The sequence below is a fragment of the Microcebus murinus genome, chromosome X (assembly GCF_040939455.1).
Source record: "Microcebus murinus isolate Inina chromosome X, M.murinus_Inina_mat1.0, whole genome shotgun sequence".
Taxonomy (NCBI): Eukaryota; Metazoa; Chordata; class Mammalia; order Primates; family Cheirogaleidae; genus Microcebus; species Microcebus murinus.
The window spans coordinates 79,916,246-79,940,907 of record NC_134136.1 but is presented as its reverse complement, the minus strand read 5'-3'; the positions used below and the strand labels follow the sequence as shown (position 1 = coordinate 79,940,907).

At 54.3% G+C, this 24,662-nt stretch overlaps 1 protein-coding gene across 2 annotated transcripts in view; it reads right to left on the bottom strand.

The window, feature by feature from the left end:
- CSF2RA (colony stimulating factor 2 receptor subunit alpha) overlaps positions 1–24,293 on the bottom strand; it is a 30,084-nt gene extending 5,791 nt beyond the window's left edge. The window contains exons 1-9 of one of the 2 annotated variants that reach the window (XM_012763654.3): positions 24,104–24,293; positions 17,040–17,141; positions 16,200–16,342; positions 14,185–14,308; positions 13,939–14,068; positions 12,412–12,587; positions 10,270–10,403; positions 6,937–6,966; positions 3,594–3,729 (exon numbers count right to left, since the gene is read on the bottom strand). In XM_012763654.3, coding sequence (XP_012619108.2) covers positions 3,594–3,729; positions 6,937–6,966; positions 10,270–10,403; positions 12,412–12,587; positions 13,939–14,068; positions 14,185–14,308; positions 16,200–16,342; positions 17,040–17,141; positions 24,104–24,113 — 985 coding nt within the window. In that variant the 5' untranslated portion in view covers positions 24,114–24,293. Of the gene's footprint in view, positions 1–3,593; positions 3,730–6,936; positions 6,967–10,269; positions 10,404–12,411; positions 12,588–13,938; positions 14,069–14,184; positions 14,309–16,191; positions 16,343–17,039; positions 17,142–24,103 lie in introns of both variants that reach the window. The other variant, XM_012763652.3, reaches the window with a different exon arrangement.
- Positions 24,294–24,662: the final 369 nt, after the last annotated feature.

Here is a 24,662-nt window from a genome sequence, read left to right as displayed (position 1 = left end):
GAAGACCAGCCTGAGCAAGAGCGAGACCCCCTCGTCTCTACTATAAATAGAAAGAAATTGATTGGCCAACTAAAAATATATAGAAAAAATTAGCCGGGCATGGTGGCACACGCCTATAGTCCCAGCTACTCGGGAGGCTGAGGAGGGAGGATCGCTTGAGCCCAGGAGCTTGAGGCTGCTGTGAGCTAGGCTGACGCCATGGCACTCACTCTAGCCTGGGTGACAGAGTGAGACTCTGTCTCAAAAAAAAAAAAAAAAAAAAAAAAAGGGCAAAGACCACCCACAGCAACTCAAAGTTCTGCAAAGAAAAACACGGAAGGAAAAATAAATGGGCAGAAAAAATTTGAATAGAGACTTTGAAGCCTGCAGTTCTTTTTTTTTTTTTAATTTTATTCTCGAGGATAATTTTTAAAATTTTATTCATTTATTTTGTTTTTGAGACAGGGTCTCACTCTGTCGCCCGGGCTAGAGTGCCGTGGCGTCAGCCTTGCTCACAGCAACCTCAGACTCCTGGGCTTGAGCGATCCTCCTGCCTCAGCCTCCCGAGTAGCTGGGACTACAGGCATGCACAACCGTGCCCGGCTTATTTTTTCTATATAGATTTTTAGTTCTCTGGCTAATTTCTTTCTATTTTTTAGTAGAGACAGGGTCTTGCTCTTGCTCAGGCTGGTCTCGAACTCCTGAGCTCAAGCGATCCTCCCACCCCGGCCTCCCAGAGTTCTGGGATGACAGGCGCGAGCCACCGCGCCCGGCCGAAAATTTTATTTTTAATTGTCGGATAATAACCGAGAGTATTTATGGTGTAAGATGGGATGTTTTCATATAAGCACGCACGGCGGAATGATTAAATGGAGTGAATTCACATATCCCCCACCCCGTCTACTTATTGTGTATGGTGACATCGTTTAAAATGATTGTTTAAAAAAAAAATGATTGTTTTATGGTCAATAATCTTGTTTTTTATTAAAAAGATAAATTATATATAATACTAACTTTTCATTAAAAAAATTAAATGGCTGTTTTAGCAATTCGGAAATAGACGGCATGTTATTGTGACTATATCACCAAGGTGCGTCCTAAGTCCCTGGAACTTATTCCTCCTGTCAGTTGAAGCTTAGAAACAAATCACCGTTCAACTCTTTGCTCTTACGAGTTTGACGTTCTTAGATTCCACGTGTAGATCATCTAAACACACGGTTTTAAGCACGATTGTGTTTTACTCAGTTTTCAGTTTTGCTCAGTGTCTAGAATAAATGCTTTTTAGCAATAGATTTATTTATTTTTTGAATAGAGCACATTTGATGTGCTAATATATTTGGAAATCCAGTTTAAAAAAACATACCCGATTCTATCCTGATTATCCTGCCGAATTTAATGCCCACCACTTTGAGATTTTTTTTTTTTAAGTTTTATGAACAAGGTAGCATGTGTCGGGTTACAAAAAAGATATAAATGTTTACTGTAAAAAGCGTTTATTCCCAGAGAGTAAATACGACTGAAAGAACCAGATGGATGTCGGTCAACTTTGTTTAAAACCGGACACCTGCAAATGCCTATCTTTTCTTTCTGCCCATTTATTTTTTTGAAATCCACTTTTTACTTTCCTTTTTTTTTTTTTATTTTAAAAGTAAATCGATTTCTTTTTTATTTTAATTTTTATCTTTTTCTTTCACAATTCGTTTTTCTGCCGTATGAAACCCATTTTTATTTATTTTTTATTTTTTTATTTTTATTTTTTTTTTTGAGACAGAGTCTTACTTTTGTTGCCCTGGCTAGAGTGAGTGCCGTGGCATCAGCCTCGCTCACAGCAACCTCAAACTCCTGGGCTCAAGCAATCCTCCTGCCTCAGCCTCCCGAGTAGCTGGGACTACAGGCATGCACCACCATGCCCGGCTAATTTTTTGTATATATATTTTTAGTTGGTCAATTAATTTCTTTCTATTTTTAGTAGAGACGGGGGGTCTCGCTCAGGCTGGTTTCGAACTCCCAACCTCGAGCAATCCGCCCGCCTTGGCCTCCCAGAGTGCTAGGATGACAGGCGTGAGCCACCGCGCCCGGCCTGAAACCCATTTTTAAATGGAGTTATTTGTCTTTCTCTTATTGCATTCTTCATATACGTCTTGGATGCCGGGTGTTAGATACGTCTCAGATACATTTTGCAGATTTGCAAATACTTCCTCCCATCCTGAGAGTGCGTTTGCATTTTCTGGATGGTGTGTTTGGATGCACGCAGGGCTTTTAATTTTGCTGAAGCCCCATGCACTTACAGTTCCTTTTTTTTTTGTTGTTGCCGATTTTCTTGTGATCAGTGAGAACCCACGGCCCAAACCCAAGATTATAAATTAATCACTTTCTGGGCATGGCTGTTCCTTTCAGCTCGTGCTGCACTGCTGAATGAACACTTCATGCACATTCGGTCCTGCAAGTGACCAGAGTCTCTGGCCATCGATCTTCGATCAGAAAAGACGGAAAAAAGAAACCCTTTCTGTATAAAAATGCTAAAATGTCTAAAAATGTTTCGGTCGAAGAGCTAGACTTCTTTTTTTTTTTTTTAATATTTTAATTTAAAAATTATTTTTCTTTAAAATATTTAATCGATTTTCTTTTTGCTTGCTCATCACTAGAAGTGAGATAGACTTTTTAAGGATGAAATTGGCTTTGGGGCTAACACGTGAAGCTCTTGCCCACGACTAAAGTTTAAAGGGAAAGATTCCGTTGGCTGCGCTGGTGATTTGGTTGCCTGGGACGGTTTTGTCCCGATTGGCAGGAAACGGTCGCAGTTTTCACATAAACTTCCCCTGAGCTGCGGGGGACAGTTGAATGAGCATTTCCTGGCGGGGGCAGAGGGAGGCCTTTAAACGTGTCCTTTCTCTTAGGCCCGGGCGCGGCGCGGTGGCCCACGCCTGTCATCCTACCACTCTGGGAGGCCGGGGCGGGAGGATCGCTCAAGCTCAGGAGTTCGAAACCAGCCCCGTCTCTGCTAAAAATAGAAATAAATCAATTGGCCAACTAAAAACATATAGAGGGGAAAAAAATTAGCCGAGCGAGACCCCGTCTCTACTAAAAAAAATAGAAAGAAATTAGCCGGAGAACTAAAAATCTATACAGAAAAAACGAGCCGGGCGTGGTGGCGCATGCCTGTAGTCCCAGCTACTGGGGGGGGGGGGAGGCTGAGGCAGGAGGATCGCTCGAGCCCAGGAGTTTGAGGTTGCTGTGAGCGAGGCTGACGCCATGGCTCTCTAGCCCGGGCGACAGAGTGAGACTCTGTCTCAAAAGTAAATAAATAAAATAAAATAAAATAAAATAAAATGAAAGTGTCCTTTCTCCACGAGTGACAAAGTGACATCGTAGGTAGGGCCCATTGACGAGACCACCTCCGTCTTCTTCTTCTGGGCTTCCCGGGCTCAGGGGCGCAGTCTCCGGGGGTGACGATAATCCGCGTCGTGATGCTCTGGACGGCAAAACTCAGCGCCCAGGAGAAGGCGGCTGGTGTGTGCGTCCCCTCCCGGGTGCTGTCAAGTGTCACCCAGGTCCCTGATATCTGCCGGGCACTGGCACAGCCCTGCCCACGCGGCGGGGGCCGGCGCACTCACCGAACTCCACGGGCTCGCTCCAGGAGCCCCACTGCAAGGCTCGGGCATCGGCAGCCCGGATCTGCACCACGTGCTTGGACCTGGGCTCAGAGCTCGGGAAGTGGTACCGGTTTCCCAAATCGCCAGACACCTCGATCTTTGGGGAAAGCGAGAGCGTTAGAGAGAGTTGCTGTCCGCGTGCAGGAAAGAGCCTGTCATTTTTTAAAATTTTTTTTGGCGAGCCCACCCCCTTGACCACACCCTGTCTCGTCAGATCTCAGAAGCTAAGCAGGGAGGCCGGGCGAGGAGGCTCACGCCTGTCATCCCAGCACTCTGGGAGGCCGAGGCGGGAGGATCCCTCGAGGTCAGGAGTTGGAGACCAGCCTGAGCGAGAGCGAGACCCCCTTCGCTACTAAAAATAGAAAGAAATTAATTGGCCAACTAAAAATATGTAGAGAGAAAATGAGCCGGGCGTGGTGGCGCATGCCTGTAGTCCCAGCTACTCAGGAGGCTGAGGCAGGAGGATTGCTTGAGCCCAGGAGTTGGAGGTTGCTGTGAGCTAGGCTGATGCCACGGCACTCACTCTAGCCTGGGTGACAGAGTGAGACTCTGTCTCAAAAAACAAAAACAAAAACAAAAACAAATAACCAAAAACTGGCCGGGCACGGTGGCTCACACCTGTCATCCCAGCACTCTGGGAGGCCGAGGCGGGAGGATCGCTCGAGGTCAGGAGATCGAAACCAGCCTGAGCAAGAGCGAGACCCTGTCTCTAGTAAAAATAGAAAGAAATCAATTGGACAACTAAAAATATATAGAGAAAATTAGCCGGGCATGGTGGCCGGCGCATGCCTGTAGTCCCAGCTACTCGGGAGGCTGAGGCAGGAGGATCACTTGAGTCCAGGAGTTTGAGGCTGCTATGAGCGAGGCTGACGCCACGGCACTCACTCTAGCCCGGGCGACAGAGTGAGATTCTGTCTCAAAAAAAAAAAAAAAAAAGAAGCTAAGCAGGGTCGGGCCCGGTTAGTGCTTGGATGGGAGACCTGCCAGGAAGACTTTACGTGCCATTGGCTTAAAAAAAAATAAAAATTGCCTATTTAAAATGTGAGGTTAAGGAAAGCTTTGAAAGCACGCTCTCTCCAGGTAGGTGTGAAAACTATCTCGAAAGCAGGGGTGCTTCTGTCACAGAATGAAAACCATTTAATCAGCATGCTGTTGGAGGGGTTTAGAGATAAGTGGTTTATTCCCAAAAAGCTACATCAAAGAAAAAAAAAATACAAATATAAATACAAAATAGAAACAACAACAGCAACAACAACAGAGGAACAAGTGGCTTATAAAGTGAACATGTGTCTTTACATGCCGAGAACCTTGTGTGCACGCTTACGTGAACAACAGGTGGGGCATTGACCCACTCACAGAATAACTGCTCCTGGGACTCACACCTGTGTGTGTGTGTATATATATATATATATATATATATATATATATATATATATACCGTGTTTCCCCGAAAATAAGACAGGGTCTGATATTTATTTTTCCTCAAGAAGACACCCTAGGGCTTATTTTCAGGGGATGTGCTCTTTTGTTTTTGTTTTTGTTTTTAACGATGGTACAACCATCTACATTGATTCAAACAGAGTGAAGTCGTCTTCTTATGGAACATTATCCTCACTCTGCATACCCCGAATCCCATCCTGAATGTCTTGTGACTCTGTTTCCTTTAGAGCCACCGGCCCCGATCTCTCCTGTTGAGCACTAGAGCTCTCACGGGGCGGATGAGAAGGGCTGCTCGTGTTCTGTCCCACTCCGAGTCGACATGCACGGGTTGTGCAGACGCACTGCGTAGCCACGCCCATCACTAGGGCTGATTTTCATAGCCACGCCCACCACTAGGGCTGATTTTCATAGCCATGCCCACCACTAGGGCTGATTTTCATAGCCACGCCCATCACTAGGACTGATTTTCATAGCCACGCCCACCACCAGGGCTGATTTTCACAGCCACGCCCATCACCAGGGCTGATTTTCATAGCCACGCCCACCACTAGGGCTGATTTTCATAGCCACGCCCACCACTAGGGCTGATTTTCATAGCCACGCCCACCACTAGGGCTGATTTTCATAGCCATGCCCACCACTAGGGCTGATTTTCATAGCCATGCCCATCACTAGGACTGATTTTCATAGCCACGCCCACCACCAGGGCTGATTTTCATAGCCACGCCCATCACTAGGGCTGATTTTCATAGCCACGCCCACCATCAGGGCTGATTTTCATAGCCACGCCCACCACTAGGGCTGATTTTCATAGCCACGCCCACCACTAGGGCTGATTTTCATAGCCACGCCCACCACTAGGGCTGATTTTCATAGCCATGCCCACCACTAGGGCTGATTTTCATAGCCATGCCCATCACTAGGACTGATTTTCATAGCCACGCCCACCACCAGGGCTGATTTTCATAGCCACGCCCATCACCAGGGCTGATTTTCATAGCCACGCCCACCACTAGGGCTGATTTTCATAGCCACGCCCACCACTAGGGCTGATTTTCATAGCCACGCCCACCACTAGGGCTGATTTTCACAGCCACGCCCGTCACTAGGGCTGATTTTTCATAGCCACGCCCACCACCAGGGCTGATTTTCATAGCCACACCCATCAGTAGGGCTGATTTTCATAGGCATGCCCATCACTAGGGCTGATTTTCATAGCCACGCCCACCACTGGGGCTGATTTTCATAGCCACGCCCACCACTAGGGCTGATTTCCATAGCCACGCCCATCACCCGGGCAGATTTTCATAGCCACGCCCGTCACCAGGGCTGATTTTCGGGTTGGGGCTTCTATGGCACACCTGCTTAGACATCCCGCCATGGCTTATGTTATGGGCAGGTCTTATTTTGGGGAAACACGGTATATGGCCGTAGAGACTGCTCGGGAGCAAGAACAGTATGCACAGACCCAGAGATGGACGAAGACACGAAGGTATGGAGATTCCCCAAGTCCAGCTAACGGCTTTGAGGGAAGAGCACACCGAGGGTCAGGGCGCGCCGGCAGGCTTGTAAAATGCCGCACAAGCGCACCTTAGGTTCCGACTTAGGGGCGTGAGAGAGGAGAGCCCGATCTAAAGCATTCAGCACTGGAGCATTTGCCGAGGCGACACAGACGAGAGGGACGCACGGCCCTGCGACAGTCGGGACGTGAGCGTTGACGCCCAGAGCGGACCCGCCAGGGTGTGCACAGGGACCCCACCACTCGGACACGGACGCCCGGGGTTCTGGGTCCCGCCATGTCCGAGTCGTGGCATCCCCAGAGCACTCAATGGGAGGGCGGCGACGGGGTCGGGGCGGAACTTACCAGGGGGCTCCTGCCGCCGGGCGGGGCGCTCTGAGGGAGAGAGAGAGAGAGAGAGATCGGTCACGTTTCCCTGTCTGAGGGTTGTCAGAGGGTCCAACTGCGCTGCCCTGTGTGTGTGTGAGTGTGTGTGTGAGTGTGAGTGTGTGTATGAGTGTGTGAGTGTGTGTGAGTGTGTCTGTGAGTGTGAGTGTGTGTATGAGTGTGTGTGAGTGTGTGTGTGTCTGTGAGTGTGAGTGTGTGAGTGTGTGTATGAGTGTGTGAGTGTGTGTGAGTGTGTGTGTCTGTGAGTGTGAGTGTGTGAGTGTGTATGAGTGTGTGAGTGTGTGAGTGTGTGTGAGTGTGAGTGTGTGTGAGTGTGTCTGTGAGTGTGAGTGTGTGTGAGTGTGTGTATGAGTGTGTGAGTGTGTGTGAGTGTGTCTGTGAGTGTGTCTGTGAGTGTGAGTGTGTGTGAGTGTGTGTGTCTGTGAGTGTGAGTGTGTGTGTATGAGTGTGTGAGTGTGTGAGTGTGAGTGTGTGTATGAGTGTGTGTGAGTGTGTGTATGAGTGTGTGAGTGTGTGTGAGTGTGTCTGTGAGTGTGTGTATGAGTGTGAGTGTGTGTGAGTGTGTGTATGAGTGTGAGTGTGTGTATGAGTGTGTGAGTGTGTGTGAGTGTGTCTGTGAGTGTGAGTGTGTGTATGAGTGTGTGTGAGTGTGTGTGTGTCTGTGAGTGTGAGTGTGTGAGTGTGTGTATGAGTGTGTGAGTGTGTGTGAGTGTGTGTGTCTGTGAGTGTGAGTGTGTGAGTGTGTATGAGTGTGTGAGTGTGTGAGTGTGTGTGAGTGTGAGTGTGTGTGAGTGTGTCTGTGAGTGTGAGTGTGTGTGAGTGTGTGTATGAGTGTGTGAGTGTGTGTGAGTGTGTCTGTGAGTGTGTCTGTGAGTGTGAGTGTGTGTGAGTGTGTGTGTGTCTGTGAGTGTGAGTGTGTGTGTATGAGTGTGTGAGTGTGTGAGTGTGAGTGTGTGTATGAGTGTGTGTGAGTGTGTGTGAGTGTGTCTGTGAGTGTGAGTGTGTGTGAATGTGTGTGAGTGTGTATATGAGTGTGAGTGTGTGTGAGTGTGAGTGTGTATGTGTTTGTCTGAGTATGTGAGTGTGTGTGAGTGTGTGTGAGTCTGTATGTGTGAGTGTGACTGAGTGTGTGAGTGTGTGTGTGTGTGTGACTGGGTGAGTCTGAGTATGAGTGTGTGAGTCTGTGTGTAGGTGAGTGTGTGTGAGTGTGAGTGTGTGTGTTTGTCTGTCTGAGTATGTGAGTGTGTGTGAGTCTGTGTGTGAGTGTGACTGAGTGTGTGAGTGTGTGTGTGTGTGACTGGGTGAGTCTGAGTGTGTGAGTCTGTGTGTGAGTGTGTGAGTGTGTGTGAGTGAGTGCATGTGAGAATGTGTGTGTGAGTGTGTGTGCATGTTTGTGTGTGTGTGAGTGTGGGTGAGTGTGTGAATGTGTGAGTGTGTCAGTGTGTGTGAGTGTGGGTGAGTGTGTGTGACTGTGTCAGTGTATGTGTGCGAGTGTGTGTGAATGTGAGTGTGGGTGTGGAGTGTGTCAGTGTGTGTGAGTGTGTGTGAGTGAGTCTGAGTGTGAGTGTGTGTGAGTCTGAGTGTGTGTGTGACTGAGTGTGTGTGAGTGAGTCTGAGTGTGAGTGTGTGTGACTGAGTGTGTGTGAGAGTGTCTGTGTGTGTCTGTGAGAGTGTGTGTGAGTGTGTGTGAGTGTGACTGTGTGTGAGTGTGTGAGTGTGTGAGTGTGTGGGTGAGTGTGCGTGGGTGAGTGTGGGTGAGTGTGTGTGTGATTATGAGTGTGTCAGTGTGTGACAGTGTGTGTGAGTGTGGGTGAGTGTGTGAATGTGTTTCAGTGTGTGTGTGATTATGTGTGAGTGTGTCAGTGTGTGAGAGTGTGTGTGTGTGTGAGTGTGTGGCAGAGTGTGTGTGTGTCAGTGTGTCTGTCCTCTCCCCGTGTCTCCCGGCTGTCCTCATCCCGTGTCTCCCGGCTGTCCTCATCCCGTGTCTCCCGGCTGTCCTCATCCCGTGTCTCCCACTGTCCTCATCCCGTGTCTCACGCTGTCCTCTCCCCGTGTCTCCCGGCTGTCCTCGTCCCGTGTCTCACGCTGTCCTCTCCCCGTGTCTCCCGGCTGTCCTCATCCCGTGTCTCCCGGCTGTCCTCATCCCGTGTCTCCCGGCTGTCCTCATCCCGTGTCTCCCACTGTCCTCATCCCGTGTCTCACGCTGTCCTCTCCCCGTGTCTCCCGGCTGTCCTCGTCCCGTGTCTCACGCTGTCCTCTCCCCGTGTCTCCCGGCTGTCCTCATCCCGTGTCTCCTGGCTGTCCTCATCCCGTGTCTCCTGGCTGTCCTCATCCCGTGTCTCCCACTGTCCTCATCCCGTGTCTCCCGGCTGTCCTCATCCCGTGTCTCCCACTGTCCTCATCCCGTGTCTCACGCTGTCCTCTCCCCGTGTCTCCCGGCTGTCCTCGTCCCGTGTCTCACGCTGTCCTCTCCCCGTGTCTCCCGGCTGTCCTCGTCCCGTGTCTCCCGGCTGTCCTCATCCCGTGTCTCCCGCTGTCCTCGTCCCGTGTCTCACGCTGTCCTCGTCCCGTGTCTCACGCTGTCCTCTCCCCGTGTCTCCCGGCTGTCCTCATCCCGTGTCTCCCGGCTGTCCTCATCCCGTGTCTCCCGGCTGTCCTCATCCCGTGTCTCCCACTGTCCTCATCCCGTGTCTCACGCTGTCCTCTCCCCGTGTCTCCCGGCTGTCCTCGTCCCGTGTCTCACGCTGTCCTCTCCCCGTGTCTCCCGGCTGTCCTCATCCCGTGTCTCCCGGCTGTCCTCATCCCGTGTCTCCCACTGTCCTCATCCCGTGTCTCCCGGCTGTCCTCATCCCGTGTCTCCCACTGTCCTCATCCCGTGTCTCCCGGCTGTCCTCATCCCGTGTCTCCCACTGTCCTCATCCCGTGTCTCACGCTGTCCTCTCCCCGTGTCTCCCGGCTGTCCTCGTCCCGTGTCTCACGCTGTCCTCTCCCCGTGTCTCCCGGCTGTCCTCGTCCCGTGTCTCCCGGCTGTCCTCATCCCGTGTCTCCCGCTGTCCTCGTCCCGTGTCTCACGCTGTCCCGTCCCGTGTCTCCCGCTGTCCTCTCCCCGTGTCTCCCGCTGTCCTCGTCCCGTGTCTCCCGCTGTCCCGTCCCGTGTCTCCCGCTATCCTCATCCCGTGTCTCCCGCTGTCCCGTCCCGTGTCTCCCGCTGTCCTCATCCCGTGTCTCCCGGCCGCCCGGGTGTGACCAGCACCTGTGTCTGGCGCGAAGCGTGGGCGGCCGCCGGCTCACCTTCCTCTGGACGTCCAGCTGGTACTGGAACTCGCGGTGCGACAGTGCCCGCCGTGTGCGCGGCGTGTCCCAGCGGATGAGGCAGCTGGTGGCGTTGCAGCTGATGCTGACATTGGCTGGGGGGCCGTAGCGCTCTGCGACAGACACAGGCACGCCCTGAGCAGGGCCCGGGTCTGTGGGCCCCGACCTGCCCACACCTGGGCTCCCCACACCCTGCACACGCAGGAGGGAGGGGGAGGGAGGGAGGAAGGAAGAAGAGAAGGAGAAAGGGAAGGAGGGAAGGAGGGAAGGAAGGAAGGAAGGAAGGAAGGAAGGAAGGAAGGAAGGAAGGAAGGAAGGAAGGAGGGAGGAAAGGAAGGAAGGAAGGAGGGAAGGAAGGAAGGAAGGAAGAAGGGAAGGAAGGAAGGAAGGAGGGAGGGAGGGAGGGAGGGAGGGAGGGAAGGAAGGAAGGAAGGAAGAAGGGAGGGAAGGAGGGAAGGAAGGAAGGAGGGAAGGAAGGAAGGAAGGAAGGAGGGAGGGAGGGAGGGAGGGAAGGAAGGAGGTAAGGAAGAAGGGGAAGAAGGAAGGAGGAAAGGAAGGAGGGAGGTAAGGAAGAAGGGGAAGAAGGAAGGAGGAAAGGAAGGAGGGAGGGAAGGAAGGAGGTAAGGAAGAAGGGGAAGAAGGAAGGAGGAAAGGAAGGAGGGAGGGAAGGAGGGAGGGAAGGAAGGAGGTAAGGAAGAAGGGGAAGAAGGAAGGAGGAAAGGAAGGAGGGAGGGAGGGAAGGAAGGAAGATGGGAGGGAAGGAATGAGGGAGGGAGGGAAGGAAGGAAGGTGGGAGGGAGGGAAGGAGGGAAGCAAGGAAGGAGGGAAAGAAGGAGGGAAGGAAGGAAGGAGGAAGGGAGGGAAGGAGGGAGGGAGGGAAGGAAGGAGGGAGGGAGGGAAAGGAAGGAAGGAAGGAAGGAAGGAAGGAAGGAAGGAAGGAAGGAAGGAAGGTAGGTGGGAGGGAGGGAGGGAAGGAGGGAAAGAAGGAGGGAATAAGGAAGGAAGGAAGGAAGGAAGGAAGGAAGGAAGGAAGGAAGGAGGGAGGGAGGGAGGAAAGGAAGGGAGGGAGGGAGCAAAGGAAGGAAGGAAGGAAGGAAGGAAGGAAGGAAGGAAGGAAGGAAGGAGGGAGGGAGGGAGGAAAGGAAGGGAGGGAGGGAGGAAAGGAAGGAAGGAAGGAAGGAAGGAAGGAAGGAAGGAAGGAAGGAGGGAGGGAAGGAAGGAGGGAGGGAAGGAAGGAGGAAAGGAAGGTAGGAGGGAAAGAAGGAAGGAGGGAAGGAGGGAGGGAAGGAAGGAAGTAGGGAGGGAAGGAAGTAGGGAGGGAAGGAGGGAAGTCCTAGGTGTGCTTGGACGACTGGTTGGTGTGAGACTTGTCTCGCTGGGGCACCTCACATCCCATCTGCATACACTGCGTGCATGTCTGCCTTCGTTTGGCTTTCTTATTTTTTATTTTCTAAAGATGGTTACATTTTATGTGTTTAAACTGGCACACGATGACCGTAGCTATTTATGTGGCACACGGCGAGTGACGTTTGGATGCGTATTGAGGCGTGGTGATCAGACCTGGGTAACCGCCCCAGCCGCCGACTCAAACGTCTGCCACGACTTTGTGTTGGGAACATCCAACGTGCTCCTTGAAGCCGCTCGAAACTGTGTAACAAATTCTGCATTTTACTGCCACGAGATCCACTTTTTTGAAGCTCCCATATAATAACGCGTGGCCTAAAACACGCAAAATGTGTCTTTCCGAGCCTGGCCTATTTCCCGTCCCGTGACGTCCTCGTGTTCCATCCGGGCGCCCGCAAATGACGGGATTTCATGCTTTTCTATGGCTGCCTAGTGTTCCCCTTGTGCACGTGTGGCATGTTCTCTGTGCGCGTGTCACCTGTTCACGGACACCCAGGGGCATTCCGTGTCTTGGCTGTTGTGAATAGCGCCGCCATGAACGTGGGGGTGCAGATATCTCCATTTTTCTAATTTTTTTTTTTTTAATATTTCAGCATATTACGGAGGGTGGAACTGCGCTGATTTTTTGCACAGGGCAGTGTAGGAAACTTGCACGGATTTCCACGCCAATTCTGCTCGACTGAAAACCCCCAGGGAGACCCCAGGTGCCGTGCTCACCAATCTCCTTCGTGGACAGAATCGAGTCGAGGAACTGGATCCTCGCGGTGGCGCGGCTGCTGCCGTTGAGCAGGAAGTAGTTGCGGAACGTCAGGCCCGAGAGGTTTCGCAGGTGGCAGCCCAGGTGGGTGCCCAGGTGTGGCGTGTAGCGAGGGCATTCCCGCTCCTGTTTTCTCCTGCAAGAGCCCGGAGTGTTCAGAGACGCAATGAAGAAGAAGGAGAAGGAGAAGAAGGAGAAGGAGAAGAAGGATGAGAAGGAGGAGGAGGAGGAGGAGGAGGAGAAGGAGGAGGAGGAGGAGAAGGAGGAGAAGAAGGATGAGAAAGATGAGAAGGAAGAGGAGGAGGAGAAGGTGGAGGAGGAGGAGGAGAAGGTGGAGGAGGAGGAGGAGGAGAAGGTGAAGGAAAAGAAGAAAAAGAAGGAGGAGGAGGAGGAGGAGGAGAAGGAAGAGGAGAGAAGGAGGAGGAGAAGGAGGAGAAAGAGAAGGAGGAGAAGGAGAAGGAGGGGGAGGAGAAGGAGGAGAAGAAGGAGGAGGAGGAGGAGAAGGAGAGGGAGGAGGAGAAGGAGGAGGAGAAGGAGGAGGGGAAGGAGAAGGAGAAGGAGGAGAAAGAGAAGGAGGAGAAGGAGAAGGAGGAGGAGGGGGAGGAAGAGAAGGAGGAGGAGAAGGAGGAGGAGAAGGAGGAGGGGAAGGAGGAGGGGAAGGAGGAGAAGGAGGAGGAGAAGGAGGAGAAAGAGAAGGAGGAGAAGGAGAAGGAGGAGGAGGAGAAGGAGAAGAAGGAGGAGGAGAAGGAGGAGGAGTAGAAGAAGGAGGAGGAAGAGAAAGAGCAGAAGAAGGAGGAGGAGAAGGAGGAGGAGAAGGAGGAGAAGGAGGAGAAGAAGGAGGAGGAGAAGGAGGAGGAGGAGGAGGAGAAGGAGGAGGAGGAGAAGAAGGAGGAGGAGAAGGAGGAGGAGAAGGAGGAGAAGAAGGAGGAGGAGTAGAAGAAGGAGGAGGAAGAGAAAGAGCAGAAGAAGGAGGAAGAGAAGGAGGAAGAGGAGGAGGAGAAGGAGGAGGAGAAGGAGGAGGAGAAGGAGGAGGAGAAGGAGAAGGAGGAGGAGGAGAAGGAGGAGAAGAAGGAGGAGGAGAAGGAGGAGGAGAAGGAGGAGGAGGAGAAGGAGGAGGAGGAGGAGGAGAAGGAGGAGGATGAGGAGGAGAAGAAGGAGGAGGAGGAGGAGAAGGAGGGGAGGAGAACGAGGAGGAGAGAAGGAGGAGGAGGAGAAGGAGAGAAGGAGGAGGAGGAGGAGAAGGAGGAGGAGGAGGAGGAGAATGAGAAGGAGGAGGAGGAGAAAGAAGAAGAACAAGAGGAAGAGGAGGAGGAGGAGAAGAAGGAGGAGGAGAAGGAGGAGAAGACGAAGACCAAGAAGATGAAGGAGGAGAAGGAGGAGGAGGAGGAGAAGGAGAACGAGAGGGAGAAGAAGAAGAAGAAGAGCCCTGTTCGCGCGCCCTTCCCTGCCTTCCCGGTGGCCGCGCACTCGGACGGGCGGGCGCTCACCTGGAGTCTCGGATGTAGAGAAAGTACTGGACGTCGGCGGGGGCGGCGGGACCCCTGGCCCAGGTGCAGTTCATGAAGTCCACGTCGTAGATGACGCAGGAGAAGTTGCGGGCCGCGGTGCCCTCCGCCCCTGGGGGGAGGCAGAGGCTAAATATCTGTCACCCCGCGGTGATTGGCGCTGGCTGGAGGTCGCAGGGACCGTCCCAAGGGGTCCCCCACGCCCCCAGCCTCCGCTGCCTCCGCTACCTGGGTTGGTGTAGAGCACTTTCTCCCGAAAGGAGCGCTGGCTGGTGTTGACTTGGACTTCCAGCAGGACGCCCCGATGCAGAGACGTGTCCTCAAAGTTGCACCAGCATTCCTGCTTCCTGGGCTAGAAAACGTTGCAGCCTCCTGGGTTATTTCATAAGGAGACCGAGACACAGGGGAACCCGCTCTTGCTTTTGACGCAGACCCTTCCTGTGTCTCCCGCCCGGGCTGGAGTGCCGTGGCGTCATCACAGCTCGCCGCGGCCTCCGACTCCCGGGCTCAAGCGATCCTCCTGCCTCAGCCTCCCGAGTAGCTGGGACTACCGGCGTGCACCACCATGCACCACGATGCCCGGCTAATTTTTTAACATTTTTTTTGTAGAGACGGGGTCTCGATATATTGTCCAGGCAAGAGTCAAACACCTGTCCTCAAGCAATCCTCCCACCTCAGCCTCCCAAAGTGCTAGGATTATAGGTGCACCCGCATCACGCCAGCTAATTTTTGTGTGTTGTAGAGACGGGGTCTTGCTATGCTGCCCAGGCTGGTCTCAAACTCCTGGGGCTGCAGCCATCCTCCTCCCTCGGCCTCCCGAGAGGCTGGGACTACAGTCAACACCTATGATGTGAGTAAGTCTACCGTTTGGACCCTCTCACGTGGGACGAACAAACAGAAGGCTGTGTCACTCCGCACAGGCGGAAGGGGGCAGTTTCTCTAAGTGACACCGGCCTCGAGGGGTCCCCAAGTTCGACAGTCACACGGGAACACTGATGTCTTCCCTGACGGCTGTTGCCGGATGTTCCCTCCCCTCAAAGTCGGCCCTGGAAACGCTGGGAGGTTTCGGGCGCCTGCGGGGCCCTGCTGCCCCTGCCTCTCTCCCCGCCCGGCCGCGGCCACTCGTCCCTTCCTGGAGGCCCGGCTGGGGTCCTGCCTCCCCCACGGCTCGGCCGGCCCTGCTGGCTATGAGGCTGCGGACGCCCCAGGGTGCAGGGGCTGCTCCCCGCTGTGGGCGCCTGGGGCCTTCGCCTGCCCCGGGGCCTGAGTCCTGAGAGCCCGAGAGCCGGGCCGGGTGGTCCCTGCGTCGCTCTGTGCCTGTGCTGTGTGTGTCTACCCATCACTGCGTCTCTCTCCTCCTCTCTCCCTCCTCTCCTCCTCCTCTCCCCTTCCTCCTCCCATCCCCCCTCCCTTCTCCCGTCCCCCCTCCTCTTCCTTCTCCCCTCCCTCCTCCCAACCCTCCTCCCCTCCCTCCTTCTGTCCCCTCCCTCCTCCAAACCCTCCTCCCCTCCCTCCTCCTGTCCCCTCCCTCCTCCCCTCTCTCCTCCTGTCCCCTCCCTCCTCCCAACCCTCCTCCCCTCCCTCCTCCTGTCCCCCTCCCTCCTCCTCTCCCTCTTCCTCTTCCACCTCCCCTCCCTCCTCCCCTCCCTCTCCCCCTCCCTCCCTCTCCCCCTCCTCCCGGCCTCTCTTCCCTCTCCGCCTCTCTCTCCCCCTCCCCCCCATGTGCTGACACTGAGTCCACAGGGCGGGGGACACAGTGACAGAGGCCACCCCACTCCCCTGCTCCTCCACGGATATTGGAGGGAATTCCAATAAAGATAACAGGTATTCTTTTTTCCCCCTTATACACACTTAATCCTTTATATGTAAATACAAAAAAAGTCCCACCCACCCTTTGCTTTTTAGAAAATGATTTGAGTTTTTTCTGTAACTAAGGCTCCCTGTCCCGTTAGGCCACACTGCGCTGGCGCCCCAGGGAGACGGACCCCGTCCCCCCCATGCTAGCTGGCCCTGCCTCCCCCCAGAGTCCCCACCCCCACCCTGGGTGTCCCCAAACGCCACCCTTCCCCCAGAGTTCCCACCCCTGCCCTGCGTGTCCCCAAATGCCACCCTCCCCCCAGAGTCCCCACCCCTGCCCTGCGCGTCCCCAAACGCCACCCGTGTGCCCCCCCCCTTGGCTGCCCTCCTGGCATTCCACCTGGGCGGGGCCGCGTGGAGGCGGGGCTGGGCACGCACCTGCTCACCTTCTTCACAACGGGGTCGCCCCCACGGGGCGTCAGCGCGCACCTGCTGGCCGTGGCGTCCTCCCTGCAGTCCCAGGCCAGCCGCATGGCCCGGGGGTCGAACCTGGCGTGCAGGGCCGGCTCCGGCCCCGGGGTCGGGGGTCCTGCGGGGAGCGGCCGCCAGTCAGGAAGCCCCTGTGCCCGGCCGCCGGCCAGCGCGTGGGGGTCGGGGCCGGACGCGGGGAGTCTCCGCAGGGGACCCGGGACAAGTCCACGGAGAACCCGCGTCACCCGGGGGACAACCTGCCCGCGCCGGGCTGCCACTCAACCCCCCAGGGCAAGACAGACCCGCCCTGGTCCCCGCCATGTGAGACCCGAGGGAGAAAGGCCAGGCGGCATGCGGTGTAGACCTCGCGCCCCCACACCGAGCCCCCCACCCCCCCAAGGGCCCTCCCGCCGTGGACAGAGACCCCCTCCTCCTCCTCCTCCCCACGCCCACGAAACTCATTTTGCTTCTAGCAGTGAGTGGCGACAGCTTGGGACGGAAGCGGAAAAACGCCGTGGGGACCCAGGTTAGACTCCAGCCCCGTCACTAGCTAGGTGAAATCATTCCCGTCTCCAAGCCTCAGTTTCCCCATCTGTACAATGGGCGGATGGGCATTCTCAGCACCAAATGGGGAGAGAATGGGGAGAGGACAACAGGAGCTCTGAGGCTTCCAGCGGGCCACCCGGGGCTCACCGGGTCCCTCATGAAGGTTGGGGTGAAATGAAATTGGACCCAAGCATGGGCGGGACACGCACCCACACGTGACGGACATCTGAGGGGGCCGCAGGGAAGCGCCAATCACGTCCCGCACTCACCCCGGGGCTCCGGAGTCAGCAGGAGAGCCGGGTCCAGCAGCATTGACAGCAGAAGGGCCGTGGCCAGGAGAACCATGGGGCTGCCCACGGGGCAGGATGGTCCTGCAGGGACACAGCGGCACAGGCTGAGACAGATGATCAGCTCTGCCGTGGCACTGCAGCCAGGGGACCCCACAGAGAGTTCCCCTGGGGACACGGCGTGCAGAAACAAACCCAGTGGGGTGGTCAGGGGGTGGCTGTCATCTGGGGGACCAACAATGGCTGCAGAGGGTCCATGGAAACTTCCATCTGTGAAGCATCTCGTGGAGATCTCTGGGGACGTTATTCTGTCTACCACATGGGATTAGGACATGGACATCTCTGGGGACATTATTCTGTCTACCACGTGGGATTAGGACGTGGACATCTCTGGGGACGTTATTCTGTCTCCCACGTGGGATTAGGACGTGGACATCTCTAGGGACGTTATTCTGTCTACCACATGTGATTAGGACGTGGACATGTCTGGGGACGTTATTCTGTCTACCACATGGGATTAGGACGTGGACATCTCTGAGCACGTTATTCTGTCTACCACATGGGGTTAGGACGTGGACATCTCTGGGGACATTATTCTGTCTCCCACATGGGATTAGGACGTGGACATCTCTGGGGACATCATTCTGTCTACCACATGAGATTAGGACGTGGACATCTCTGGGGACATTATTCTGTCTACCACATGGGATTAGGACGTGGACATCTCTGGGGACATTATTCTGTCTACCACGTGGGATTAGGATGTGGACATCTCTGGGGACGTTATTCTGTCTACCACATGGGACTAGGATGTGGACGTCTTTGGGGTCTCAATATGGTGAACTTTCGTGAAGCTTTGCTGATTCCTGGTTCAGGTGGCCTCAATTCCATGGGTGACACAAAATGCTGACCCGAATATGCTCTGGGCAAATTGCCATGGGTCTGATTAGTTTCTCTTTGCTTCCACTTTCTCTTAATAATTAGTGTGGATTTGGGGAGAACAGAATAAGAAATAATGGTTAAGGTTTCCGTTTTAATAATAACGGGGCTTTTTGTTATTTTTTGAGGTTTTTTGTTTTTTGTTTAACTTGAGTTTTGTTACAATGGAAAAGGGTAAGTGAAAAAAGGGAAGAGGAAAAATAAGAGGGGTAAGCACCTAAAAAAACGCAGGGGAACCTTAGCACACTGACTGCCGCGTGAGTTGTATTTAACTCGGGCTGCTTTTCACCCCAGGTCTGTGTGAAGCGAAACCCTGCTGCTGGTTTGTGGAAATCTTACTTGCTGATGTTCTTATTGTCCCCATGAATAGTGACAATTTCATTCTAAAAACGTGGATTGCGGTACATAGAACTGACGCACAGAAAACAAGAAAAAAATAGCAAATTAGAAAGGATCGTTTGTCTTTAATAAAACACCGTGGTCCCAGGGGAAAAATATATATATATTTTTTTCTAGTGTGGCAGTCAGTGTATAAAATTCATATTGCTGCATGAAAGAAGCCAGTGTGCAAAAAAAGGCTACAGATTGTGTGACTGCAACATGGGGAACATTCCGGAAAAGAGAAAAAATGATGGAGATGAAAGAGGTGAGAGGTTGCAAGGAATTAGGGGGCGGGAGGGATGAACGGGCAGAGGACGGAAGACATTTGAAGCAGCGAAACTGCTGTGTGACACTGTAGGGCTGGGTCCAGGTCATTGTGCATTTGTACAGTCCCGTGGAATGCACAAAACCAGTGCAAACCTCAGCAAGTAAACTTCACCCTTTACTTAGTAACACTGTATCAATATAGGCTCAGTCCTTGCAACAAAGCAGCACGCGAGTGCAACGTGCTCACAACAATGTAGCACACCAGTGCACCATGCTTGCGACAATGAAGCACACCAGCGCACCATGTTTGCAACAATGAAGCACACCTGCACTCTGTGCTTTTCAACAATGCAGTATACCGGCACAGCATGCTTGCAACAATGTTGCACATCGGCTCACCATGCTTGAAACAAACACACCGGTGCTGCATGCTCGCAACAATGTAGCACACCTGCGCACTGTGCTTTTCAGCAATGCAGTACTCGGGCACAGCGTGCTTGCAACAATGTTGCACACCGTCGCACCATGTTTGCAACAATGAAGCACACCTGCACACTGTGCTTTTCAACAATGCAGTATACCGGCACAGCGTGCTTGCAACAATGTTGCACATCGGCTCACCATGCTTGAAACAAACACATCAGTGCAGCATGCTTGCAACAATGTTGCACACTGGTGCTGCATGCTCGCAACAATGTAGCACACCTGCGCACTGTGCTTTTCAGCAATGCAGTACACGGGCACAGCGTGCTTGCAACAATGTTGCACATCGGCTCACCATGCTTGAAACAAACACATCAGTGCAGCATGCTTGCAACAATGTTGCACACTGGTGCTGCATGCTCGCAACAATGTAGCACACCTGCGCACTGTGCTTTTCAGCAATGCAGTACACGGGCACAGCATGCTCGCAACAACGTAGCACACCGGCGCAACATGCTCGCAACAATGTATCGCACCGGTGCAACATTCTTGCAGCAATGCAGCACACGGATGCCGCATGCTTGCAGCAACGTAGCAGAGCAGTGCCGCATGCTTGCAACAAAGCAGCATGCCAGTGCAATGTGCTTGCAACAATGTAGCAGAGCAGTGTAACATGCTTGCAGCAATGCAGCAGGCACTGGTGCAACGTGCCTGCAACAATGTTGTACACTGGCACACCATGCTTGCAACAACGTAGCACATTGGCGCACCATGCTTGCAATAATGCAGTACATCATGCTTACAGCAATGCAGCACACCTGCACACCATGCTCGCAACAATCTAGCCCACTGCTGCACCGTGCTTGCGACAATGTAGCACATCAAGGCAACGTGCTAACCACAGAGCAAACTGCGCATATATAGGAATGCTGGATTTTTCTGCAAACATTAAACTGCCCTCCCTAAACATAAATAAATGCAGACTTACAGTTTTTTGTTTTTTTTTAAGGGCATGTGTGAACGTCTCTAGGTGGGAGGCCTCCCCAAGCAGCCCTGGTGGGCTTTGACCCTTGTGACCTCATCTCCTCCACATCCGCCTCAGCGTTGCAGCGGCCAACTGTGAACTTGTGGTGTGCACACCTGGGGCAGGCAGCGCACCTGGGTGAACTGCACGTCCCCCGCCTCGGGCTGATGCACCTGCACTCATTGCACCTCTCTGAGCTGTCAGTCTCTGCAGGGAGCCTGACTTGCTGTGGAAGGGGAAATCAAAGCCACCAGCCCAGACCTGTGTGGTCTTCCCCGCCCACCTGGAGCCCACCTGTGTGCAACGTGGACGAGCCCAGCTTCCTCCTCCTGAGGGCTGGATCCCGCTGCGTCCAGCTCCCCCCAGACCTCGTCTGCGTCTTTCCAGCCTTGCTCTGCCCTGGGTCGGGGGGGCTCCCGCAGTCCACCGAGAGACCCTCGGTGTGCCTGGTTGCAGCCCGGGCTGCAGATGCAATGAAGCCCCGCCCCCCCCCCCGTGACTGACAGGTGCAGAATCCCACTGGGTCCTGCTACCCCCTCCGCTCGGCTGTTCAGCGTTTGGGGCACTGGCGTTCTTCTCGGGTCCGACTCCTTCTCCCACTGTGAGCTGGCTCGTGAGTGTCCTGGGACTGCCGTGATGAAGTACCACAGATCGGAGGGCTTAAAACTACAGGGATTTGTCCTCTACTCCCGGTCCTGGAGACCAGACGTCTGGGATCGCGGCGTGGGCAGGGCCGAGCTCCCTCCCTCCGGAGGCTCCAGGGGAAGGTGCTTCCTTGGCCTGACCACCGCGTGGCTCACCCTCCCCTCCTTGTGGCATGCACCTGCCACATTGTCCCTGACGTGTGTGAGTGCCCCGGGCACTTTGGAGCCCAGCTGTCACTCAGCAGGGAGCGGGCAGGCAGGGTGGGCCGGGGGCCAGGCTGCGAGACTCCTTGGGGCGGCTGTGGTTTCCGCACCTCCTCTCCCTGTCTTTCCGGCCGGGCTGTGAGGTTTACAGGAGGCCAGAACCCCGCGCCCCAAATGTGACTGTGGGGCCAGAAGGCACCACCCCAAATGAGGCTACGAGGGCGGAATACGTCACCCCCAAGTACGACGATGAGACTAGACTATTCCACCCCAAGTACGACTATGGGAGGCTAGAACATGCCGCCCTGGTGACTATGAGACCGGAACACGCCTCCCTGACATGTGACCACAAGACCGGAACACACCAGCCCCAAAACATGCCCCGTTGGCATGCGGACTATTTTGAGCTGGCTATTTTGAGAACGGATCCAAACTCAAGAGTCGGCATTCACTGTCTCTTGCAAGAGACGTCGGCACCTGCCAAGGGAACCTGCACTTCCAAAACATCGCCTCCCGCTCTGCCCCCGGATTCCGGATTCCGGCGTCCCTAATTCGCCGCAGGCTGCAACCCGTGGAGAAGGGGCTGACTCGAACCCGCCACACCTCAAACCTTGCTGGTGTCTGCCTCAATTTTCCCCCCCCATCGCCTCCCCATGGCTGGACGTTCGGGCTCCCTTCTTTTCCGCCCCAGCTGAAGGCAGGGCATTCAGTCCTCCACTCTGGGCCTTCAGTCTGAGCCTCCGCTCTGAGCCCAACTCACTCTTCTCTGGGCAACTCCTGCCCTGTACATGAGGGGCGCCCACTCACGCACCATGCTCATTCCTCTCTCTCGCCAGGGCCCCGGCTCAGCGAACCCCAGACGAGGGGAAGGAAAAGGCCCCTCTCCCCCCGCAGTGCCCTGTCGCGAGCTCGTCTCCCTTCCCGGCGGGCGCCCTTCCCCGCGGCTTCGGGGACGGGCATGGAGCTGTCCCCGCAGATGCCCACCCTCGACTCGAAACACTTGCTCTAACGGTTCCCCATTTCACTTCCTCAGAACCGAGTGCCCATCCTGGGATCCTTCTTGTCATTGTGGCTGCCCAAAACCACACGCTTCTTTAAACTTCACTTAAAAAAAACCCCCCAAAAAAAACAAGAAAAAGAAAAACCCTAAAAACCAACCCCATCATCCACAGCCCAAAGGAGGCATGCATAATAATCCCGCTAATCTGCTTTCTTTTCTTTTCTTTTCTTTTCTTTTCTTTTCTTTTCTTTTCTTTTCTTTTCTTTTCTTTTCTTTTCTTTTCTTTTCTTTTCTTTTCTTTCCTTCCTTCCTTCCTTCCTTCCTTCCTTCCTTCCTTCCTTCCTTCCTTCCTTCCTTCCTTCCTTCCTTCCTTCCTTCCTTTCTTCCTTTTTCTTTTTCTTTTTCTTTTTCTTTTTCTTTTTCTTTTTCTTTTGAGACACAGTCTCACTCTGTTGCCCAGGCTAGAGTGCCGTGGCATCAGCCTCACTCACAGCGGCCTCCAACTCCTGGGCCCAAGCGATCCTCCTGCCTCAGCTTCCTGAGTAGCTGGGACTACAGGCATGCACCACCACGCCTGGCTAATTTTTTTCTATATATTTTTAGTTGGCCAATTAATTTCTTTCTATTTTTAGTAGAGACAGAGTCTCACTCTTGCTCAGGCTGGTCTCAAACTCCGGACGTTGAGTGATCCTCCCGCCTCGGCCTCCCAGAGTGCTGGGACTACAGGCATGCGCCACCATGCCCAGCTAATATTTTCTATATATATTAGTTGGCCAATTAATTTCTTTATATTTTTAGTAGAGACAACGGTCTCGCTCTTGCTCGGGCTTGTCTAGAACTCCTGACCTCGAGCGATCCTCCCGCCTCGGCCTCCCAGGGTGCCGGAATGACAGGCGTGAGCCACCGCGCCCGGCCTGCTAATCTGCTTTCTGCCTCTGTGGAGTTACCTGTTTTACGCAAACGCAAAATCATGCCATATTCTGGCCTTTTGCACAACCCACCCTCTTTCTCTTCTTTCAGTTTCCACAGCCTGCCGTTTTCTTGCCCTGTCTCTGCAGACTCCGGTTCCCCTTAAGGTCGGAGCTGCCAAGTTCCTCGTCCTGCAGTAGCTGGCCAGACTCGGAGCACGCCTGACTTCCTGCGGCTCCTCAGATTTAAAGGAAAGGCTGAACGGTTTCCATGTGAGCTTCTCGGGCGGGACATATGCAGGAAATTCCCCCGACCTCCGGCTCCAAAGCAGGCCTTGCTTTTACCCATCCGGGCCAGAGCTGAAATGTCTCAATTTCTTTCTTTCTTTCTTTCTTTCTTTCTTTCTTTCTTTCTTTCTTTCTTTCTTTCTTTCTTTCTTTCTTTCTTTCTTTCTTCCTTCCTTCCTTCCTTCCTTCCTTCCTTCCTTCCTTCCTTCCTTCCTTCCTTCCTTCCTTCCTTCCTTCCTTCCTTCCTTCCTTCCTTCCTTCCTTCCTTCCTTTCTTTTTCTTTCCTCACTCTGTTGCCCAGGCTAGAGTTCCGTGGCGTCAGCCTAGCTCACAGCAACCTCAAACTCCTAGGCTCAAGCGATCCTCCTGCCTCAGCCTCCCGAGTAGCTAGGACTACAGGCATGCACCACCATGCCCGGCTAATTTTTTTTTCCCTATACATATTAGTTGGCCAATTAATTTCTTTCTATTTATAGTAGAGACGGGGTCATGCTCTTGCTCAGGCTGGTTTCGAACTCCTGACCTCGAGCGACCCTCCCGCCTCAGCCTCTCAGAGTGCTGGGATGACAGGCGTGAGCCACTGCGCCCGGTCTGAAACGTCTCATTTCTGAAGTGCCCTGCCGGGCACAGCTGGCCCATGTGCGGGACTCCCCGGGGGAGGGGGACGTGGCGGGAGGGGGGGTCCCCCTGAGGTCCAGGGGAGGCCCCCACTTGCTGCATTTGGGCCACACACGAGGACACGTCACGGTGCCTGGTGTCCCCTCCCGGTGCGAGCCGGCTCCTTGCCGTGGCTGACGGGGACCGTAACACACCTCCCCCCACCCCGTGAGTGACATCCGTGTGCGGAGCCAGTCCCCTCAGGGGTTCCAAAGTCCCACCCTCAGGTCCCCGCTGACCCCACCAAGCAGAAAGACGCACCCTCGTGACTCAGCATGCTGGAGGGCCACAGAAGCAAGGAAGCGCCTTACCCCACGGCATCCGTCCGCCCGCTGTCCTCGGCTCCCTGTCCTTCCCTCCTCGGCCCGGCAGGCCACCTGCATCCAGCCGCCTCCTCCCCTACCGACCACCGCCGCTCTCCGCCCTGTGCAAGTGAGCGAGCACACTCATCCCGGCGGCCGCGCTTGCTTCAGAGTTTCATGCCGGGCCCTTCCCTTTTTCCCCCGAATTCCTCTTCCTGACCTTGAGCTTCCTCATTTGACAGTAACGATTGAGACACCCGTGGCCGGCAAGCTCACGGGCAGGCTGGCAGCCTCCGCTCCAAACCGTGCTGCTCGAGAAGCTCCCACGTGGACCACACCCACCCCCTTGTGCTGCCTGCAAAGTGCCAAGAAGAGCCAAGCAGAGGGGAGTCGAGGTGCAAACAGGTGGCGTCTACACAGCGCACAGGGCTCCGTGGACAGGCGGTCGAAGGGGGTGCCGGCACGGTCACAAGAGCAGAGGCAAAAGGCAGCTTCCCAGAGTGTGTCACCTCGAGCGTTCTATTCCCGGCGGAGCTGTGTCTTAGACCACTTGTGTTGCTTAAAAAAA